The 21,513-nt window shown below is 41.3% G+C and overlaps 1 protein-coding gene across 1 annotated transcript in view; it reads right to left on the minus strand.

The window, feature by feature from the left end:
• syn2b (synapsin IIb) overlaps positions 1–21,513 on the minus strand; it is a gene marked incomplete at its 3' end in the record, with an annotated part of 98,137 nt that overhangs the window by 31,352 nt on the left and 45,272 nt on the right. The window contains exons 4-5 of the mRNA XM_083971094.1: positions 5,974–6,031; positions 3,701–3,792 (exon numbers count right to left, since the gene is read on the minus strand). Coding sequence (XP_083827220.1) covers positions 3,701–3,792; positions 5,974–6,031 — 150 coding nt within the window. The remainder of the gene's footprint in view (positions 1–3,700; positions 3,793–5,973; positions 6,032–21,513) is intronic.

A 21,513-nucleotide genomic window follows, 5' to 3' on the forward strand; every position in this document is an offset into this window, starting at 1 on the left:
TAGATAACAATAGATCTAGGTTTGAGGTTTTAAGATCTACTATAATTTTATGAAAAAAAAAAGCTGAAATTGTGGGTCTCAACGGGAAACTACAAAAGACTACAGGTCTGGTGCTTCAGTGCAGTTCAGCTCAGTGAAGGGTTGATGGTGATAGAGCATGACTCCTGTTATTTTTTTTTTGCCTTTTTCTGTCTCTGAATACATGTAGGAGAGAGAGGGAGAGCGAACAAAAGGCCGGGGAGGGCGAAGGGACAGAGACGGAAAACACAGAGTAAGAGAGATGTAGAGCGTGGTGAGGGAGAAGAGACAGACAGAAAGAAAAAACTCTGGCACAGCGTGACCACCACCAGCTCCTGGTGCACCCAGAATACTAATCAGGCACTCCAAGAAACTAAAACAGGCTGCGGTGGGGAGGACGCAGCAATTTATGGGACTATAATCTCTTCATTACTGACAGTAGGCAGCAGGGATCAACACGGTCTCAGTGTAATACCTGGAATCTGTGTTCCCGGCAATGCCACAGTAACTACTTCTTACTTTGCACTTTCCTCTGTTTTCACTGTGTGCTGCATCAGTTACTCAACATTTACAACTCATGAAGAAAGCTGAACTTTTATCATGTGATCTGTCATCTTATTTACTTCATTCTTTATCTATTGATCAATCTATTTTTATAATTTAGAGTCAATAAGGAAGGAAGAAAGATAGACAGTGATGTCAGCAACACATCCATTTCCAATTATCCTTGAGTGACGTGTTTATTTTTGGTTTCTGTCTTCTGACCTGGGTGAACATGTGTGTGGATGAAAGCTAACCAAGTACTTTTTTCTTTTTTTGGCCAACACATTATAAATATCTTTATACTCTATTTTTGTGTCATAGATAATCCATTGTTGTTGTTCACTGATAATTTTTCTGAGCTGCACTGTTGCTGAGTGATGTTAGCTTACTATGACGTACATTGACGCACTGTAGTTTATTTTGGGTTAATCTCACATACAGCATCCTGCTGCAGTAAATGCTCACTGGAGCAACCAAAACATAATTTAATCTACTGCTAAAAATAGTCCAGCGTTGATCATTTTGAGTCACGTTTCTTAAAAACTACACTACCCAGATAAAGAAAATTCCTGAGTAATAACAATGCATTTGCAACTAATGCATTTGAACTGAGATTTAAAGATTTACGTTTCAAAAAACGAGAAAAAAAGGCGTGAAGCTGATAGGTACAGGCTTGAAAGATGGAAAGTATTAAAACAGACTGTCTTTGCACATGATGTATTGAAAACAATATAACAGGGGGGAAAAAAACCTAAGATTTTAAAGGTCTCTTGAACTCAATCTGTCAAATGTTATCATGCCCTTACGTGACGGTGTAGGACCGGCATGTAGGCTACATGAGAAAGGCCGAGCATATGGAAGTTAACCATGCGTGCACACATGCACCAAGGAGATTAGCAAATGTTCCAAGAGCACTGCTGAGTCAAAATCAGTGGGAGTCCGTTCGCAGTCACACAACTCAGAATGTACATTTTTATAAATGATGCTAAATGACGTCTCTGCTCTGTGCTAATGCTGCCATTCGTAAACAGGTTAAATGGCTGCATCACTTTTGCTGAAGCATCAGTAAAAAATGAGATATTTCCAGACACAGTGAATAATCCCACAGTGCACACAGGTGTATATTTTGTAGCAACACACTCAGAGCCTTAAAGGGATTACTTCTTCTGTCTTGGTAAAGGGTTTCTTCTGTTTGAAAAATCACTGCTCTAACTCAGGATCGATGAATACAGCCCAATTACAGAGATGTAGATAATTAAAAAACATTTCCAAGTCTGAAGAGTGTGTATCGAACTCAGGCTGGCAGAGAACAAGACAGAGTGATAATTACGTTGTGTAAGCTCATTAGTTTTCTCTACAGTGAGTCCATATTTACTGAGACTTGCGTCTTGACACAACTTGAGAGGAGCTCAGATGACACATGTAGCTACTCTGTCTATGGATGTGATGTTGCCAGGTGACAGGTGAATGTGAATCTTCCTGTCTACCCCTGTGTGTCAACGTTTCCCTGACCTCGCATTGAGTCAAGGCGGTGGTCACTGCTGAGTGTGTGTGTGTGTGTGTGTTTGTGCGCGAGCGTGTGTGTGGGGACCAGCCCGTCATAAAGTGTAATTGCAAGGCAGAGATGCTGATCATCGGGCCGACGCTGCCGTCTTCATTTCCTGTTGGTTTAGTTTCCCGGTGAACGGAGGGAGTTACTGTCTCGCCCAATCGCTGCTGCCTTCAGCCGGGACACTGGTGTCTGTGTGGTTTGCGGCGATTGTCTGGTTTACAGTACGTTTGCATGTTTGTACGCAGATGTTCTGTGCCAGTTTGAGGGTAATGGTTGCGGGTGTACGCCTCTGCCCTTTTTCCACCAATCACAAGTTTGAGCAAAACAAGTCTATTTACTATTTCCAAGAGCACTCTGAGGTTTTTCTGCCTGATCTCACACAAAAAAAATCTTTGAATCATCATTGGCCGATGCACAAACGTTTGAAAATTGATAGGTCTGGTCTATACTTCTTTAATGAGAACAAATAAACACAAACTAACCTCCAAAGTGGGGCCACATTTGTGAGATGTCATTTCAGGGGTAGGTTTAGGGTCACAAGCTCATATCCAGGTACATTAATTAAAGGGATAGTTCAACAACAAAATGGCCCATTGCCATAATCCCTATAGTCATAGCAGTAGGTTCGCTAACTTTAATTGTCGGTGCAAGCTATTTTTAGAACGGCGGAGCAGAGCTACGCTGCAGAGGCTCACACGCTATGAGATAATAACGGAACGTTATGAGTTGTTTTCAAGGTTAATTCATGCAAAACCGCTGATACGCTTTCCCGTCGGGGACAGTTTTGTCAACGAGAGCGTTTTGGAGTTGTTGGATTGTGTATTTGATGAGTTTGATGAGGGAAACCAAGAAATCCCATTAGCTTCCGTAGCGTAGCTCCGAGCAGCTCACGGCTCTGCTCCGCCGTTCTAAAAATAGCTTGCACCGACAAATAAAAGTAACCAACCTACTGCTAAGGTCTGAAAGTGGATCATGCCAAATAAACTGGGACATTAATATTCATGTGAGTCCAAAGGAGCGATTATGCTCACACATTTAAAAAAAAATTCAATTTAAAACATATTTGTCTTTTACGGCGTAATTTGAGGCAACAGAAATCCACAGAAAAGGTCATTCAGAGTGCAAATAATTTTTTTTTAACTTAATAGTAAATCGACCTCAAAAGCTGGACACTTATTTCTTGGGTACGTTTTTATTGATTAATTTGAGTATATTTTGGCTGTATTTTGGGAGTACACAGTAAATTAGCCCTGAGCACACAACAGCTGAGGTTTAATAACCATGGGGAGCAGGCTGCTCTTATGACTTTTTATGGGGACCAAATGTTCTTGCACAAACAGTAAAATTAATCTCCAAAGCAGGGACACTTTGGTAACGACCCAGGATTTTTACTGGTGTAGTTTCAGTCGGAGGGTATGGTAGATGTTATATTTTTTATTTTGGTTGTATTTTAGGTTTAATCTCATCACTACAGTCGACAGCAACTAGAGCTGATTGTGCATGTGATTTGTGATTCTCAATAACACACATGAAAAGCTACGTTTGTACATGGATGTGCATGCGTGTGTGTGTGTGTGTGGTGCTGACCTGACCACTTTGGTTCCACCCCTGACAACCTGCATGTCCACATTACAGGTTCCATTTGAATGTGAGACGAGGTTGATCTCTGAGAACTCGGCCTACGAGAGAGGAGAGAGGAGAGAGGAGAGAGGAGAGAGGAGAGAGGAGAGAGGAGAGAGGAGAGAAGACACAGGACAGTTTTATCAAGCACAAACCTAGAGTGTTGATATGAAGGCTGAGGAAAATCCCTTTAAATGGTGAACGTTGCATAATCATAAATGTCTATTTGGTAAATTGTTTCTAAAAGAAACCACTGTACGAACAAAGTGATATACAAGATGCAGCAAACCAGACAATTATACTGTCAGTGTTCAAGATTATTGTGCAAGAAAAGATGTGTAATATGTCAGCTTCATTCCCTAATTACAGCTACTTTCATACCAGACACATTGTTTTGGGGTTTTTGTTTTTTTTTCCATTTGAATTAATGACTTCTACTGGGAGCAAAACGAAAACAAAGCACTGAATTACTTTCTCCTCAAACGTTCTTTGCAGTAGCAGTAAAGGGAGTTGAGAAAAAAAAAGACCTTGTATTCGCAGTTGTTATTCATTTGTAAACTCTTAACATACAAATCCATATCATTATACACATAAACCATATAGTTTTTCTCGTGTATGTGTGTGCTCTACATACTGGTCTTTGGTGTGGTTGCAAACATGGTGAGGATTTCTCTGTGACTCATAGCTGCCGCCTTCTGCTCAGGAGTCTATTTTCGTTTCTGTGGTGACGCTTGAAGTTGTAATTTAACTGTCAATATCTATTAAGTGTGAAACTGTTTGGTGTGAAACCCCTGAGAAAAGTCATTTCAAATGCAGTAACCAAGCCCTGCAAAGTGGTTTGGAGGTTCAACCAATACGAAACCAAAATGTCACATTCTGTTACTATATAACGTAACTACATACAGTAACCGCGCCATGATGCTACAAAGGTTCTGATTGGTCTGACATGTAAATAAATGTCAGGTTTGAACGTGTGGTTTTTTACACACGTATACAAACAGAATATATGACATGACAGCGGCTCTGGGGACAGATGAGGTTTCAAACCACGGTGACACAGATACCTGACAAAGAGGCTACTGCATTCAACAGTATTAACCAAGAGGCTACAGCAATGCTAACATCAACAAGCACCACTACGCAAGAGGGGTCATCATTTTAATTTAGTAGTACACTGTTGCATGCTAACAAATGCTAATGCAGCTGAGGCTAACACGAGTGTCACCAGTTCTGCAGATCTTTTGGTAAATGAAAGGTTTTAATCTGATGGTGGATCAATAAAATTATTAAATGTTAAATCTTCTAAGGACCTTGAATATCTTTACCTAATTTAACGACAGTGTAGTTCAGTAGTCCTTCTGAGGATATCACATGCAAAACCAGGAATGTTAACCTCATGTGTCTTTGCTGCATGGGGATGTATTGATTATGTTTTCTGATTGATGTTATGTTCTTTTGTCATGTCATGTTGTATGTTCTTTTGTCAAGTTGTTAATTGCTGTGCATGTTTGTAGATTGCCTTGGCTAATAACTTTGTAATTTTAATCATATTCATATTCTGTTTTTAGGGTGACTTTTTAACATCCGTCTGGGGACTACAGATGAAAAATAGCCTCTTGGCTAATTCTGGCGCATTTACAGTGATGTTATTGATGTGCACTGTCCCTGTTTTCAAATAAACTTATAAACTAAACATGGTAATGCTGCTAGAGGTAAAGACAAGGATCGCCACGATTTATCATCTGGGAATCATGAACGTCTCCACAAAATTTAGCACCAATCCAACTAGATGTCAACCGAAGGTCACAGATGGCGTGAAAAGGTTGATCTAACTGTGATATTAAGGAGGAAGTTTAGAGAATCACCTTCATCCTCTGGGGACCATGACTATATACATAATATCATGGTAATCCATCCTGTGGCACCACTAGCATAATGACTATATGCATTTTAATAAATTAACCCCTTTTGGCTCTGGACAGTGTGCTGCACCATGCAGGTAAAAAAAAAGAGTATAACTTTTTAGCTTCTGTAAATGACCTGTGAGCTGTTTTAATAAGTGAAACACAAGTAAAGCTGATATGAAACAGTGTGTCATCTCTGGTAAAGTGCTTGGGCAGTGAAAATATATGCATTTCCATATCAAACATGTGAATATGGAGTAACTCCTCTTACATCTCTCCTCAAACTTTTTAGAAAAGATTCTGCAGCATCATAGATCAATAAAAGCAATATTATACCTGCTCCACTTTGATGTCGAAGTCTCCAAGGACCTTTTTTCCACGAAACACTTTGGCCCTGGAGAAAAAAAAAAGACACAGAGGAGATTAGTTTGTCATTTGTTCACTCAAAAGCTCTCAGCTGTCTATGCTGCCCTCTACTGGACATTACCCTCCCTGTGGAAACAAGTGGAAGAAAGAAAATGGATGCCTGCCTGTGCACTTTTAATGGGCAAACTTCCTCATCTGTGGAGGGATGTTTGTTTCAACAGGCACCTTAACACCTTATAAAGCCTGACAAAAGATTAGTGTAATGCAATTAGTGTTGTGTCAATAGGCGGCAAAATTAAATTTGGATTAAGGCTGCAATTCTGCTGCAAATATTAAACACTGTCTTGCACTTTGAATGATGAATGTACCCAATAACAGTTTGGTTTGATCGTTGCTTCCTAATATCTTGGCTGCCACTTTCCCAAGAGTGATGTAGCAATAGATAACAGGCAAACACACGCACGCACGCACACAAGCAGATGGAGGGCAGCCAGACAAAGACAGACTGACAGAGAGGCTCACACACTGCCAGCCATAACAGAAATGGACAAAATGCTCAGGAGGTTTCATTTTACACACTGAAGATGAATTGCAGGCGCTTTATCCTTCACTAGCCCCTACGCTGAATCTAAATAAAGCAGCCTGCAAGTCCTGGCTGATAGAAAATACAAGATACCTTTTACTTTTATAGACCATATGTCAGAAAGTATAGACAAATAGTATTAGTATTCAAACTCCTGTCTTTTGTCCCGTTCTTGTCTTTCTTCTCTTTGCAGGCGGCCCCGGTTCAAATCCTGCATCGGGCGGCCCTTCCCTGCATGTCATTCCCACCCTCTCTGCCTCCCCATTTCCTGTCTCTCTCAACTAATAAAGGCACAAAAAGCCCCCCAAAATATACTTAAAAAAATAAAATAAATAAAAATGAATTGCCTCTAAATATCAGTAGGTCCTTGAATCCTCCATGAAAACCATTTGCCCACACCAAACAGTATCTCTGCTTATGAAATCACTCACGGTTGCTTTCTATACCGTCAATTAAATTGTATGTAAGATCCTTTCCATTCAACCTCACAGGACCTTTGCGTAGTGCAGCACAGAAGCATCTGGCTCGTTAGTCTGGTTCATTAGGATCAGACCATCTGTGAGAGAAACACTCTGAGGGTACGATGCTGCTACTTCCAACTATCAATAACCACGCCAGCAAAATTGGTGACCGTGGTATTGCAGCTATAAATCTTCTTTCAGTCCCAGAAGGTAAAATTCTGTTAGCGTGTGTTTTTTCTTTTTCCCAGCTCGGTCAGCTGTTTTAACACATTACGATGTTGCCAAGACGACACCCTAACCTCTACCTATGAAACCTCACCTACACCAGCAGTGTACACAACATCCTCATTCTGACTCAGACTTGACTTTAATTCAACATTTACAGTACTCTGCTGGTGAATGGGTTTAGGGAGCAAATGAGGCTCCAAGTTCAGCATCTGCACTGTGATACAATACAAAACAATACGCAGAGACGTGGGATGTCAGGCCAACACGGTAATGGACAATAATTACTGTATGTCCTACAGAGAGCTTCCTCATTTAATTTCATCAAAAAGGCATAATGTGGCTGCCACATAGCAAAACACATCATTGGCTAATATGAGTGCCAGCAGAGCTGTAAGTGAATGTCTAGGGAACGGCTTTTACAGGACAAAAGCGCTTGCGACAAAGGAGAGAAAAAAAAGACAACCTTTATTATGTCATTTTGAGGACTGACAAAAGCTCATTTTAGTAAATATGTTTTCTTTTTCTATTTTTTCTCCAAAGCTGCATTACTAATATGTTTTGGCTAAATGGGGTCAGTGGTAAAGGCAACAAATTGGTGACAAATTATCACCTTATTATATTGTAACAATGTAGGTGGGAACAGTTTACACATCCATAGCATTCATCTAGAGATGACGTTGACTCTGCTTTTAGCTCTGCTCTTGCAGCATGTCATGTCAAGTTGTCCAACAGTGAATGCTCTGTGACAAGTCACCCCTACGGTTTGCTGTATTCAATTCCTAGCACCCAGTAGTGAAATAAAACCTCAAAGAAGACAAGCCAGTGGTGTTTCTATTCATTTAGGACCAGTGTTGGTGTTTGATCTGATAAGCACCAGATTCTCTCACTCTCATTGGATTTGTGAATTCAAGAAGCAGGAAATTAACTGAGCGTATTTTTGAGGGTGTTGATCCATTCTGAGTGATGCCCAGATGCTAATTTATTATATCTGCTTGCATATGCTCAACACCTGAAATAATACACCACATACTGTACAGTACTACAGCAGGTCGACATTTACAAAAAATGTTTCCTGTATACACTACATAAGTGCCTAAAAATGAAAATCTGAGTGCAGGTGTTGCCGTTCATCAACACAAGATAAATGAAATGAAAACAAACATGAGCATAAACTCAGTCAGGTTTAAATTGGATTTCAAAATGTGGAAAATTAAATTTTGTTGGTAACCCCCACACCTCCCAACCATTCCATGAATATTTAACACCATATAATGTTTGTTTTTTTCTAATCCCAATTTATAACTGCAGCAAACCTACTTATTTGCTAAAGCAATATTAGGATTTAGATCTGAATCTGGCTATTTTCCAAAAGTGACTGAGAATATTGTCGCTCAGAGTGCAGGGTGGCAAACTAGTCAAGGAAACTGAAAGTCCTCTTTAATTCATGAGGGTCATGCAAAAACAAATCTAAAGGAGTAAACATCTGAGGAGGTGGAAGGAAGGAGGTGGAGCACTGAGGATGAGAATATTGAACCGTAGCTGCAGCTGAATGAGCTGAAAAAATCAGAGTAAACAATAATCAATATGATAATGATATGCTTGATTAACTTAAGAGACTAAAACCGGATTTGAGATGTTTATGACATCCCGTTACCTCGGTGACAAAAGCTGGGATGCAGGTTTGTGGACGTCACAGAAACAACATGACTGCATTCAACAGCTGAGCTCGCTTGACTCCATTTTTTCAGGGTCATTTGTTGCGAACCCACTCTCATTATTGATCTGTGGAGTCGGAGAGTCTGAGGCAGCCGCACAATCGTGTAGGAATGAAGCCGTTCAAATAAATAAAAAAAACAGAGAGAAATAGAGAGAGACTGAGGAAAAGATGACAAATGGATGAGAGAGAAAAATACAGAGAGGAGGAATTAGTTACAACAAATCTAACATCCCTACATAAAACAAAAACAATAATGAGTAATAACTGAAGTGTGGACTTGGGTATTAGCAGTTTAATTATGCATAGATATAATGATGTTAGCTAAGTATTTTAATTAAAACCTAATTCCTTAAAGTTTCTGCACTGAAACTTCACTAACCCAAATACATCACCACAATCGTGCAGACAATTTAAATTCATCTGCCTCCACTATCTCCTCTGTTCCCAGAAACTCTGCAGGAAAATAACTTCACACAAACTACACACAGGCAGACGCTTGGTTACTTGAGGTAATCAAGCGGTCAGAATGAATCCAAGAACCCAGGTAACATCCTGGTCTCCATGGCTCCGAGTCTTGTAACATATCATGACTTACAACCAGCAAGAACAGACGCCATAATCAGGCTGTAATGACTGCGTCTGTTGCCCATTACAGCAGGATACACTTCACATCATGACAGGTGATGTACAGTACTAACCGAGTCTGCTCCTTTTCTTTGTCATACTCCCCGCCCCCACAATGCATCATTTCTCCTACCCATCTGTTTACCTCTCCCTCCTCTCTGCTTATCATGATCGATACAGCGCAAACACATATTATTGGAATGTGGAATGTATGCAAACAGATGAGCTGCTGCATGTTAATGGGGTTTAGTGAGGCGCGAGCGATTGTGCAAGGCAGATTTTTTTGTTGCTGTGGGGCTTTAAAGGGAACATATTATGGAAATATTACTTTCTGAAGGCTCTTTAACATATATTTGGGTGTTTGTCTTGCCTTCCGGCCCCCAAAATGTGAGAATTGACAAAAAAAGGTTGAAGTCCACAAGCTTTTCCTTCTGTTGTCTTTCAGTGATGTAACTATAGGATTCAAATTTGCAAAATACCACCCCTACTTGGTACCAGTAGAAGGGGCGGGGCAAGCAGTGGTTCATTTTCATTTAAAGGGACAGGCACTGAAACCAGCCGTTCTGAACAGGGCTGTTTTGAGAGGATGAAAAGAGCAGTGATGTTTGATCCTTGGGGGATTTTGACCACAGCATGTCACAGACATGCCATTAAGACACCTGGGAACTATTTTAGTTTGTGGAAAGGGGGCATATGTCTCCTTTAAAAGTGTACAGAAAAGAAAAATGAATTTGATTCCACTCTGGATCATAAAATTAGTGTAATAACTCTCGAGTAAATCCGGGATGAAAGTGGTAGTTTTTTTTCCGCATTGGATAATGCAGGCACACAAATTATGTGTCACGCTGCTCACGATTCATCAGCCACTGATATTGGATCCGTCATCTGTCAATCAAACGTCTGAGACAACACACACACACACACCGAGCTCGGTCTCACCCCAAACATTGAATATCCCGCCCGCGCGATAACGACCAATTAAATTCGTTTTCCTGACTCGGGTAAACTTGTGCGGCAACTCGTGGAAACTCCTAGAAGGGGACGCGACAAACAGGACAAACGGCCATTTCTGAACACCTTTAAAATGTAGAAAATCATCTGTCTTTGAGAGAGGCGTATCGATATAATTTGCCAGAATCAATGGCAGGCAGCACTGAGGGATCAAGGAATAAAGCAGAAGAACCTGTGCAAAAACAACCATCTTCATTTTAGGGCACAGCTCACAATACCTCCGGCAGTGCAGCGCCTTCACTTCGTGGAGACTGTGTAAAACACGGATTGGACTGTTGGGGTCAAAGGGCACAAGACGTGTCGGAGCGGTCCCGTTAGCTCTGCCGTGCTGGGAGACAGTCAGTGTAATCATTTGGCTGTAGCTGGCACGCTGTCACTGTGGCTGCACACAGAAAATGTAGCCTAGATGTCGGGGCATGAAAGTGAGAGAGGAGGAACACGGGAGCACCAAGAAATCAATTTCAGTTTCTATGGAAACTTGCTGACTGCGTGTGTTCTGCTACTGCAAGTTCTTCTCCAGGTATTCTTGTCCGTGGAAGTTGCAGGGTGACAGATTTTCCCGCGTCAGTGAAACAGGTGTTTTGCTATTGATAACAGATGGGAAATGCCTGCTCCTTCCAAGTCAAGTGGATGGGATGTGGGAAGATAACACAACATGCTTAACACGAGCATTTCAATCAATACAGAAGAGCCAGGACCAGGCCGAATGTTATGATTAGCAAAACAACACGCTGCATACCAAAGAAGGCTGGTTGAGTTATATCCAGGACATACTACACAACAGGACACCACAGGCTCAGAGGGTCTTCATTCATATTGGGAAAAAAGGACAAAAAAGACAACCGGAGTGTGGTGTAAAGGTAACAGTTGTGAAAAAAACTGGAAAATAACAGGCATATGCGAGAAAATTGGGTTTGTTCGTCTACACTGCCCACGACTTCTGTCGTAATCTCCTTATGTCTCTCCAGGTTTGTGACAGAACAAGTCAGCCCTCTGATCGTTTGGAGGACTGCAGTAAATCCTACAACAGAGAGTCATCATGATTCTATCTCCTGCTTTTTCTCTCAGAATTCAGTCCTTTGCAATTTGTCCTTTTGAGCGTTTGATTGGCCCTCTGCGGAAGTGGAAAAGAAAGATTGCCGGAGGAAACATAGTTCTGATTGGCTGTGCTGTCTGAACATGGACGGCCGTATAAGGCCTTGAATCAGAGCCGGTATTGGCTCATGTATTCCTGCCTGAGGTGAAGATGTCGCTTGAATTATTCAGCTGCAGCACAGGAGGCTGTAACACCTCTTCCCTCCATTATCCTGCTCTCTCAGCCCAGCAGGAATGCAGGTGTCCCACAGGCTGCATCTTCCTCACACAGACTGTCAATGTATCTGGCAAGAAACTGAAAGTTGCGACAAAATACAGACACCAGTCGAATTATCACCACAACCTGATACCACAACATTTCCAAACACAATTTAATGAAGATTTAATGAAATGAACATCACGGCTTAAGATTGACTAACACAGTTGACACTCTTTATTATGATGAGCACGTAAATGCCTTCTGTGTTGAGGAGTAAAATGATTCATTTTCTTTTATTTTAATGAATTGATTCACTAGAGATGGAAAAATATAAACTGATTGTGCCACATTGCCATTTGTGTGACCTGTGCTTAAAGGGATAGTTCACCCTAGAATGATATTTCGCTCATTATCTACTCACCCTCATGTTGACTAAGGGCTGGAAGAATTATCAGAGTCCACCGTCCCTTCTCTTAGTTACAGGGGGTCTCGGCGTAGCAGTGAATTTCAATGCAACGGTTGCAAAGGGACACCGGAGCTCTTCGTAAAAAAACACACACAAAAAAACATCCAAATACCTCCATGATGCTTGTATGTAATGTCCGTCTTGTGCTGAAGCCCCAAATTGCGTAATTGTCCCGAAAAAAAATTAAATAAGTCTATATTTTAAGCTTGTTTGTAGCGGAAGCTTCTCGTCTTCTTCTTCTCCTCTTCCTGGTCCGTCCAAATATCGCGTGATTTGCGCCGGCGTCATTGCGGTTACTGCGAATCACGCGATATTTGGACCAGGAAGAGGAGAAGAAGAAGACGAGAAGCTTCCGCTACAAACAAGCTTAAAATATAGACTTATTTAATTTTTTTTTGGGACAATTACGCAATTTGGGGCTTCAGCACAAGACGGACATTACATACGAGCATCATGGAGGTATTTGGATGTTTTTTTGTGTGTGTTTTTTTACGAAGAGCTCCGGTGTCCCTTTGCAACCGTTGCATTGAAATTCACTGCTACGCCGAGACCCCCTGTAACTAAGAGAAGGGACGGTGGACTCTGATAATTCTTCCAGCCCTTAGTCAACATGAGGGTGAGTAGATAATGAGCGAAATATCATTCTAGGGTGAACTATCCCTTTAATAAGGCCTGGCTGTCCAATGTCAGGAACTGGTGTACTTTCAGCTTCAGGTGTGTATAGATGTGTATAGATTAATATCTCTGCAACCACATGTTGTGGACTCAAAGCAATCACTGTCAAAAAAAACTTTGTTCTTTGTTATGTGGAGTAATTTTGTTACAGTTTCTGCCTCCTGACTCTGGTAATCTGGCATATTGGGCATTTGCCCAGTGGGCTGACGTACCTTTGGGCTGGTATGAAGGGGAAGACAAAGTTATTTTGGGTGAATAAATGGTACATAAAGTATGCACAGTGGCCCATTGGTTCATCGTCTATACCAATACTCAACTGGCCCGATTGCTTGTAGCCCCCACCCCTCTGTCACTTCACCTGTTAGAAGCCGTTAGAGAGCCAATGGTCTGTGGCAGGGTAGGAATAAGGATGGAGAGAGGGAGAGAGAGAGAGAGAGAGAGAGAGAGAGAGAGAGAGAGAGAGAGAGAGAGAGAGAGAGAGAGAGAGCAGGTCACAATGACCCTCCTCATTGTGCAGCGACAACATGTAGGAGGAGAGGGTGACCATGGAGCAGGATGGGGAAGCCGAGGAGGCAGAGGAAGCAACACTGACCAATCTAAGGTACAAGGTACAGTCCATTCAGCCTGAACATGACCATATGAGGGAAGAGGTGTCTAATACACACTTCTGCTTCATGGTTGATATCGAAAACCCCAAGAAACTAAGGCAAAGAGTCACATCTGGGCAGGACAAAATGATTTTACATCAATTCACTCTACCAAAAGATCATATTGAAACAAGAGCTCAGAGTTTACACAACCATCCACAGATGAAGAAGTGGAAAGGTTAGGGTCATTCTCTCTCTCTCTGTGAAATTTCCAACCAACCAACCAAAACAATATAGACGTCACGTGACAATATGTTGTCATGGTGATGTTGTATTGTTTACCTGACCCACGTTTTACCGTCTTTCTCTCGTTGAGTAAAATGACATCTGGTTGGTTTGCCGACGGCCGTCTGCCTGACTGCACCTGAATGCAACATCAGTGCCTCCGTCCTTCCTCACACTACACAGTGGTGACAGTTTTAACAGGTGCTACCTGGAAAACTTTCTCCCCGAGCCGACAGCTCCGCTCAGTTTCTATGGTTACCTACGGTCACGCTGCCACTGAACGTAAAAAATGGCGATGCAACATGGCCGCCTCGGTTCGGTGCGTCGCCCACTTATGTATTTGTAATGACTTGTAACAACTCATTCTAAGGTATAAGAAAGCTTTCATTTGTATGCGGGTGTGATTGGACTTCAGTGAAATACGTATTTATGAAAGCAATATTTGATTTTTGCTAATAAAAAGCCAAATAAGTTACATACTGGGGCTTTAATAACACACTTTAAGCAAGTTTTAACAATGGCTTTTAAATAATAAATCAACAACATGTGTTTTCATGTGTATCTTGGGCGCCAATTTATAATTATTGTAGTGGATTTGGTGTCATGTATCTAGAAGTTGTAGGAAGTAATACAATCTATTCAATATGTAATGATTTAATGATGGATTTATTTTAGATAATCAATGTGATTTTGTCAATCTGAAAGCTGTAATGTTGTTCTTTTTTAGGTTTTCATTACTGCTGCTCTGAGAAGCATTAGCAAAATCTTTAATCTGCCACACACATAGAACCAGTAGAACGCCTTTATAAAGACTGTCTGCTGCTTTATAAATAATTTCTGATGTTGAATTAAACACCAGATGGTTTAAAATACATGAGACGTTCATTTTCTGTTTGTACAACAGGTTTGAAGATGAAGTTTAGAGATGTGTGTGTTGGTGGTGGTGGAGGGCTCAATGTCTGTGTTCTGCTGCTGTGGTTTTATTACATATGACGACCCAAAGGGCGCTGCGCTGTCGTGTAGACAAAAGTGCACGTTTAGTAGTGTGTGTGTGTAGTGTGTGTGTGTGTGTGTGTGTGTTAGAACACCCACTGACTGCACATCTGCTTTACTGAAAAAGGCTCATCTAGGCAACATCTTGAAACTTACAGCAGAGTTGATTGTTTTCCTGCCTACAGATACTGAGGGAGTTGTTCCTCAACTGTGTGTGTGCGTGTATGCGCTGTGTTCTGTGCACATACTTGTGTGTAGTTATTGTGCTTTTTTCCCCCTTGGAAAGCAGTCAGGAGTGACAGTAATCTTTTTTATCTTGTCCTTGTAACTTGGCAGCTTGGTTCTTACTTTCTGTTGCAGCTTTTCATCGCCTTTCTTTGTCCCTTCTTGCTACATTTACCTTGTTGATCCATTTATTTATCCTTTTTAAAATTATTTTTGATCCATTTAAAGTCTACTAGACTTGGTTGAATGAATCTGGTTAAAAATAGATAATGGAAACAATTTAGCACCATTGCAGTAAATCAAATTATAAGCATCCAAGATGAGAGTATTTTTTTTTTTTTTTTTTACAAGGGTAAAAATTCTTGTAGTGCAGAAGCCTCTTCAAACACAAAAATAATGTCGGGCCCCAGACAGTACAATATTCTAGTGTAAATTGGAGAGGAAACCCAGCTGCTCACTACATAGTGAGAAAAGAATCGTAACAGGAAAACTGCAGCTAATCAATGCAATTAACCTTTATACTCTATCAATTTCATCAAAACATCTCAGGTCATTGATTAAACTTAAGCATATCTCAATACAGAAAGAAAGGGTGGGGGTGGGGCTGAATATAATTAAGTTCTGTTCAGTTCGAAGAGATGTGTGTTTGCTTTTTGGAGGGCCAAGGTCAAGGAGCTCGAGTGTGTCCTGGTTTCCTGAAACCTCTGTTTTGTTGTCTTTAAAGGTATAGTATGTAGGAATTCCCCCCATCTAGCAGTGCGGTTGCATATCTGAACGTATTCTTGATGATGCATTCACGTGAAATCGGGCAGACGTCAGACAGACAACAGACACTGCATGTAACAGGATAAACAAGCGTCTATGTAAACAAGTGGTCCGCCAGCACGAGGTAAAACAATACAGGCGTGACAATATGTTGTCATGGTGATGTCGTATTGTTTACCTGACCCAGTAAAATAACATCCGGTTGGTTTGCAGACGGCGTCATTCAGGTGCCTGACTGCACCTGAATGCAACATCAGTGCCTCCGTCCTTCCTCACACTGTAATGACAGTTTTAACAGGCGCTGATTTTTGCTAATAAAAAGCCAAATAAGTTACATACTGAGGCTTTAATCCAATAATTTAATGAAACATAAAAAATACCTTTTTCCTCCTTTCCTTTCTTTCTCACTTCAGTCTACCTCGCAGCCTCCTTATCACATTATCCCACCATTGAGCTCTCAGGTATGCCTGATGTATAATTTCCCTTCTCCTCCTTTGTTTTGTCATTTCCTGTCCCTGCTACAATCTCAACCCTCTGTCCATTGCCTCTCTTGAGTTTTGCATTCACCTGGTCCACCTTTCACTTTTGAATGGCAGCTGACAGCTGCAGCCTGATTGAATCTGTCCATGGTTTTCAACTCAGCAGAAGATGGCACTCTAATTTCAGCTCCACTAAAGACTGCTTTTCATTTCAGGCATAAAAAACCATGTATTCTGAATTTGTGATTGATTTGTAATTATACTGGCTAGATTAAACGAGCGGCTGGCCGGGGAGGCATCATGAATCCGATTATCACTGCCAGACCACCATGACTTCAGTCATCGATATCAAAATCAATATGTGAATAGCCATGAACTGATAGGAACTGAGTAATCCAGAAAATAGAAGTTTTAATGGGGAGATATATGGATGTGTTTCTAAGATGAAATTAAAAACATTCATGCAAAAAAGACTATGCACTTCAAGCCTTCAGTCTGTTAACATTAGAAACCTAGTAGCACTATGCACATGCTGTCTGCTTTGATACCACAGTATTAATAGTCTGCCCTCCATGCGCCTGTCATAGTGTGACCTGAACGGCCAATTAGCCGTTGTATTCTTCTTAGTCAGACAGAATGCAGAGGTATTTGGTTTTCAGTTCGCTAATTAAGGGGAGTGACAAAGTGATAACAATTGCATGCAAAAGTGGGGCATGACTGCTCATCACACAATGAGGTTCTCCAGAAAGGAGAAAAAAACAACCTCCTCATTACTGCAAATTGTTGTCTGTGTCAGGAGAGCGTACGACTGTGGTAATATGGTCTGATTAGGACTGTTGTATCTGCATCCTCCAATGAAAACCTCGAAAGAAAAACAACAACAACAGCAGCCTGGGCCAGGACCGTGTTCACATGTTTGATTAATTAAGTCAACAATACTGAGACACTGAGTTTGTAAATGAATCTTTAAAAGACACACAGCAGATTAGGGCTGCAACTCGTCGTATTCCTGGTTAAATGCTGAATCTTTTTCACCTCGAAATGTGAGAAAATAATAAATCATTAACACTTTAATTTCCATAAACGGAGAAGAAGCAACCACTTACATCACAAATTAGGCGGCATTTGTTTCTATTCACTGTTCAGTGTATGATGCAGTGGAGAGCAGAGCGCCAGTTGCAGCCCCAATGCAGACAGATAGACAATGGAGTCCACTATGCCTGTTTTTATTACTGTGGAGACACCAACAGCTTTCCTGCCTCATCATGTAGCAGGCAGCTCAGAGGATAAAATGGTCAATAGCAGCCCACTTCCTTGTTTGGGCACGGTTGCTTTTCTCATCTCCTCTGTACAGTGCCTGAGTCCACATGATCAGTGTGTGAGACTTTTCCAGCGGACTTGGGGCACGGTTTGTGAAACCTACCGGAGCACAGTACACACTTATTTAATGAACTGTGTAGTGAAAAGTGTACTCGGATCCAGGCCTGCATGGGCTTCGAGTGTGAAACCACCCTGTGAGAAGCAAGCAGTGCAGAGCAAGAGCCAGAGAACAGTGCATCCGAGGCTCAAGAGACGGCATGGGTTTTGCAGGTGTTTGGAATATGAATAATTTAAATATTGACCTGATGATTGGGCACGGGATGTAAAAATGAAGGACCTACCGGTACTAAAGTTGCTACAGTTTACCTTGATGTCTGTAAAAAACAAAAACTAATCAGCACTACAGCACATAGCAGGTGATTCGCAGGTGTATTACTGTCTGATAAAATACTGACTATTATGGGTTTTTTTAATACCTGATGATAATGTCATGTTACTGTTACCATAGCATGCTTGTGCACACATTTTTCTCTTTTCTTTTCACATTGTGTGTTCTATAATTATGTAACTTTTTTGAATACTGTGCACTTACGGGTCATCGTGTCATCATGTGAGTATATTAGAGGCTTGCTTTCCCACCTGTGTTAGTCTGAGAAGGGGTTTTCAACTCGAAACGTCACTGCCCCCTTTTGGGTGATAATAAATTATTGCTCTGGAGCTTTTGTTGTTGTGCGGACTCTCCCTTTTCTCATCATGTATTACTGTCTGATCACACAATTTGAACAATGTGGCAGCTTTTTAGGATCTCCATAGCGTTGCACCTGTTCAATCAGTTTTCACCAATCATTTATTAAGAAGGTGCTGTTATTTCTGACTCACAGGTTACAGCAGACAAATTGCTCCTCTATTTGATCTCTGCTATAATAATCTATTTCACTTCTCTGTAATGAAAACCTGAGTATTATTTGTGATTCTGCCAGAGACATGTTCTTATGTTAACATATACTGTAATCTGAATGAAAGTGCCTATGTAGAGCAGGGTACACTGAGGAGAGTACTTGACCACAACTCATTTAAACTCCACGGACTGAACTTAAATTCAACTCCACCTTTCCACCTGCTTTCAATTTGCCAGGTTTGCATTGAGGCGCAAGTGGTGGACACTGTGAAAGGGTCTACCTTGACCCAAACCGTGACTCTTCTGAAATCTAATCAAGTAGTATTCGTTTCCTGATCTTGACCCTGAACTGAAGCTGTGAATTTCTGCCGGTACTGTAAGGCTTTCTGGCAGAAAGCCCTGAGGACAAACTTCCCCCAGCATGCCCTCGAGTCACTGTGGGATTTTCAGATTATGAGAGTTGTGTTCCTTGCTTGTAAAGATTTGGCTTTCCACTCCTGCTCAATGTTTTATTTACTGACTGAGGCTGACATGGTTACAGAGTTGAGCAGACAGCTGTTTAAATTGAAGGAGTCGCTACGTCTCATTTGTGTTGGAAATGCAGTGCGTCAGTCTAATCAGGTCTCTTGTGATGAAGCAAGGGAGCCTGTAAAAAATCCAATTTTAACAGGTGCCTTGGCTTGCACGTACCAGACAACTGTCGTATTTCTTCGAAGATTTTACTGGCTGGACTATTTGATCCCATTGTAGCAGGGAGATTGAAATCTCATGAGTCAAAAACGCACAGAATTGTTTCCTCTGATCCTAGCAATAAGTTGAGCAGTGTAGAAAATGACAGTCACGCACTGATTCATCTTAGAGTGAGGTGAAACTAAGGTGAGTACTGTTCCTGGGTTGAGACTGTGTCTGTCTGCAGCGACAAGCAGGGCAGATAAATCACTGCAGACACCGCTGTCATGGCTTGGCACAAATGAGACTTTTATGTGCACTTCATCCAGATGTCTGTCTAGCTGCTGTCTGGACACACATGGAGCACAGTCCGTCTTTAATGCATACACAATCACACCTGCATATGTTAAGACGAACCCTCCAATCACAGACACACCAAGTCAGGAGGACTATTTCATGGCTGAGTGAGATTTTGAAGAAGTCTGTTGCAAAATAGTAAAAGGAGCACTGAGACAGACCAACATGTCTGACTGACTGAGTGATAAGGTTACACCCTTGGTTGGATGGCCAAGTGTTGGAGTTTCGTTGGGTTTTCAAAGTGATACGGCATGAATAAGCACTGTTGCCAACATTAACCACTACATTAACCAATTATTCAGAATTCTTTAGAGACAATTTTTTCTCCAAAAAAATCACATGCTGACAAATATAGGAACTTATTTGGACAAATGTCCTTTCCATAGCAGAGTTGCCAGTATTGCCTTGCAAGCACAAGATGGAAAACCCAGATTACTTACTGTTCTGGTTCAGTCATCAGTCCAAATTATATAAAAGGTACAAGCTTGTGCACATAATATGGCTCAACAGTTAGCTATGAAACCCAAAATGTACTTTGGCTAGAAGCATCCAACTACTGTGCTTAAAGAGGAACTATGCCAGATTTGTAGCTTAACTATGCCACATTTTTAAAAAGCTTCTGGGTAATTGTGATGATTAAATAAATGACTTGTAACTTATCACGAGGAAGAATGGAATCTCTCTGCCCTCCACCTAGCGTCTCTTGGCTGAAAACCAACCTTCCAACGCACTGAGGTGCTCGTTTTCTCCCCCAGGATGACGACGGGGTTTAGCCGGCCGAACACCTCAGCAGCCCGGTTGTTGCCTAGCTGTGATAGACCGCTCGTCCGGTAGTAGCCTAAGTTAGCTGTTCCACAGGTGGAGCTTCACTTCTCCCGAAACGTCGAAGCAAACTTCCAAACAGGCGTCATTTGGATAAACTAACCGCATATTGGGGATCTAAACAGTTACTTTCTCGCATGAAAAAATATTAAAACTTAATAAAGTGATGTATTAACAGTGGGAATTAAAATAACTTCTCTAGATAATCCAGTAGCAGTCTTCTTCGTTTGTTTTAATTCAGCTACTCGCCAACACTGCCCCTACTGGTGAGGAGGGCGGCCCTTTGAATCACCAGCTGTTTGTTTGTGGATCTGTGTGGATCTCGACTAGCCTGACAAGCCAGACTATATCATTAAAATGTATAGTCTGGCAACAACCGGTAGACCTCGGCTCAATCCAGGAGGCGGGATGAAGGCTATCTTTCAAACTGACTCTGCACGCAATAGGGTAGCGCTACAACTAATCAGAGCAAAGAGCAGGATGACGGAGCAAGCTGGTAGATTAAACTTTTCCCATATCCCGTTGGCAAAACACCAAATACATCCTTCTTCGAAATGAATGACTGCTCAACTTTTTAAAAAATGACAAGTTTAATTCTTTCAAAGTTGATGCCAATGCCGATTCAAATGATTCCTTTACCAAAGCCATTTTGTCATGTTTTTCACCGTCGCAAGTATGTAGTCATCGCGTTAAGCCGGCCCAACGACTAAACAGATAGAGCGCTGTGATTGGTGAACACAAACGGTGTTCGAGACTCAAAAAGTTCCTATGGCTCGTTTCTAGACGGACCTGCTGAGCAAATATATTTGCTGCCGCTAGGGTGTGTCTCTATTTCTAGGCTAGATCTCGTCAAGAATGTCTCAGAAATACGTCATTGAGGAAAGAGATGCGTGTGTGTGATTGGTGATCCACAAATGTAGAGTCACACTTCACAAACAGAATTTTCAGTTTTACAAATGGCTTTTTTGTTTTTACAAATGGAAAATTATACATATACAAATACCCAATATATATACAAATACACATGTATTTGTAAAAACTGAAATACAAG

The sequence above is a fragment of the Trachurus trachurus genome, assembly GCF_905171665.1.
Source record: "Trachurus trachurus genome assembly, chromosome: 5".
Lineage (NCBI taxonomy): Eukaryota > Metazoa > Chordata > Actinopteri > Carangiformes > Carangidae > Trachurus > Trachurus trachurus.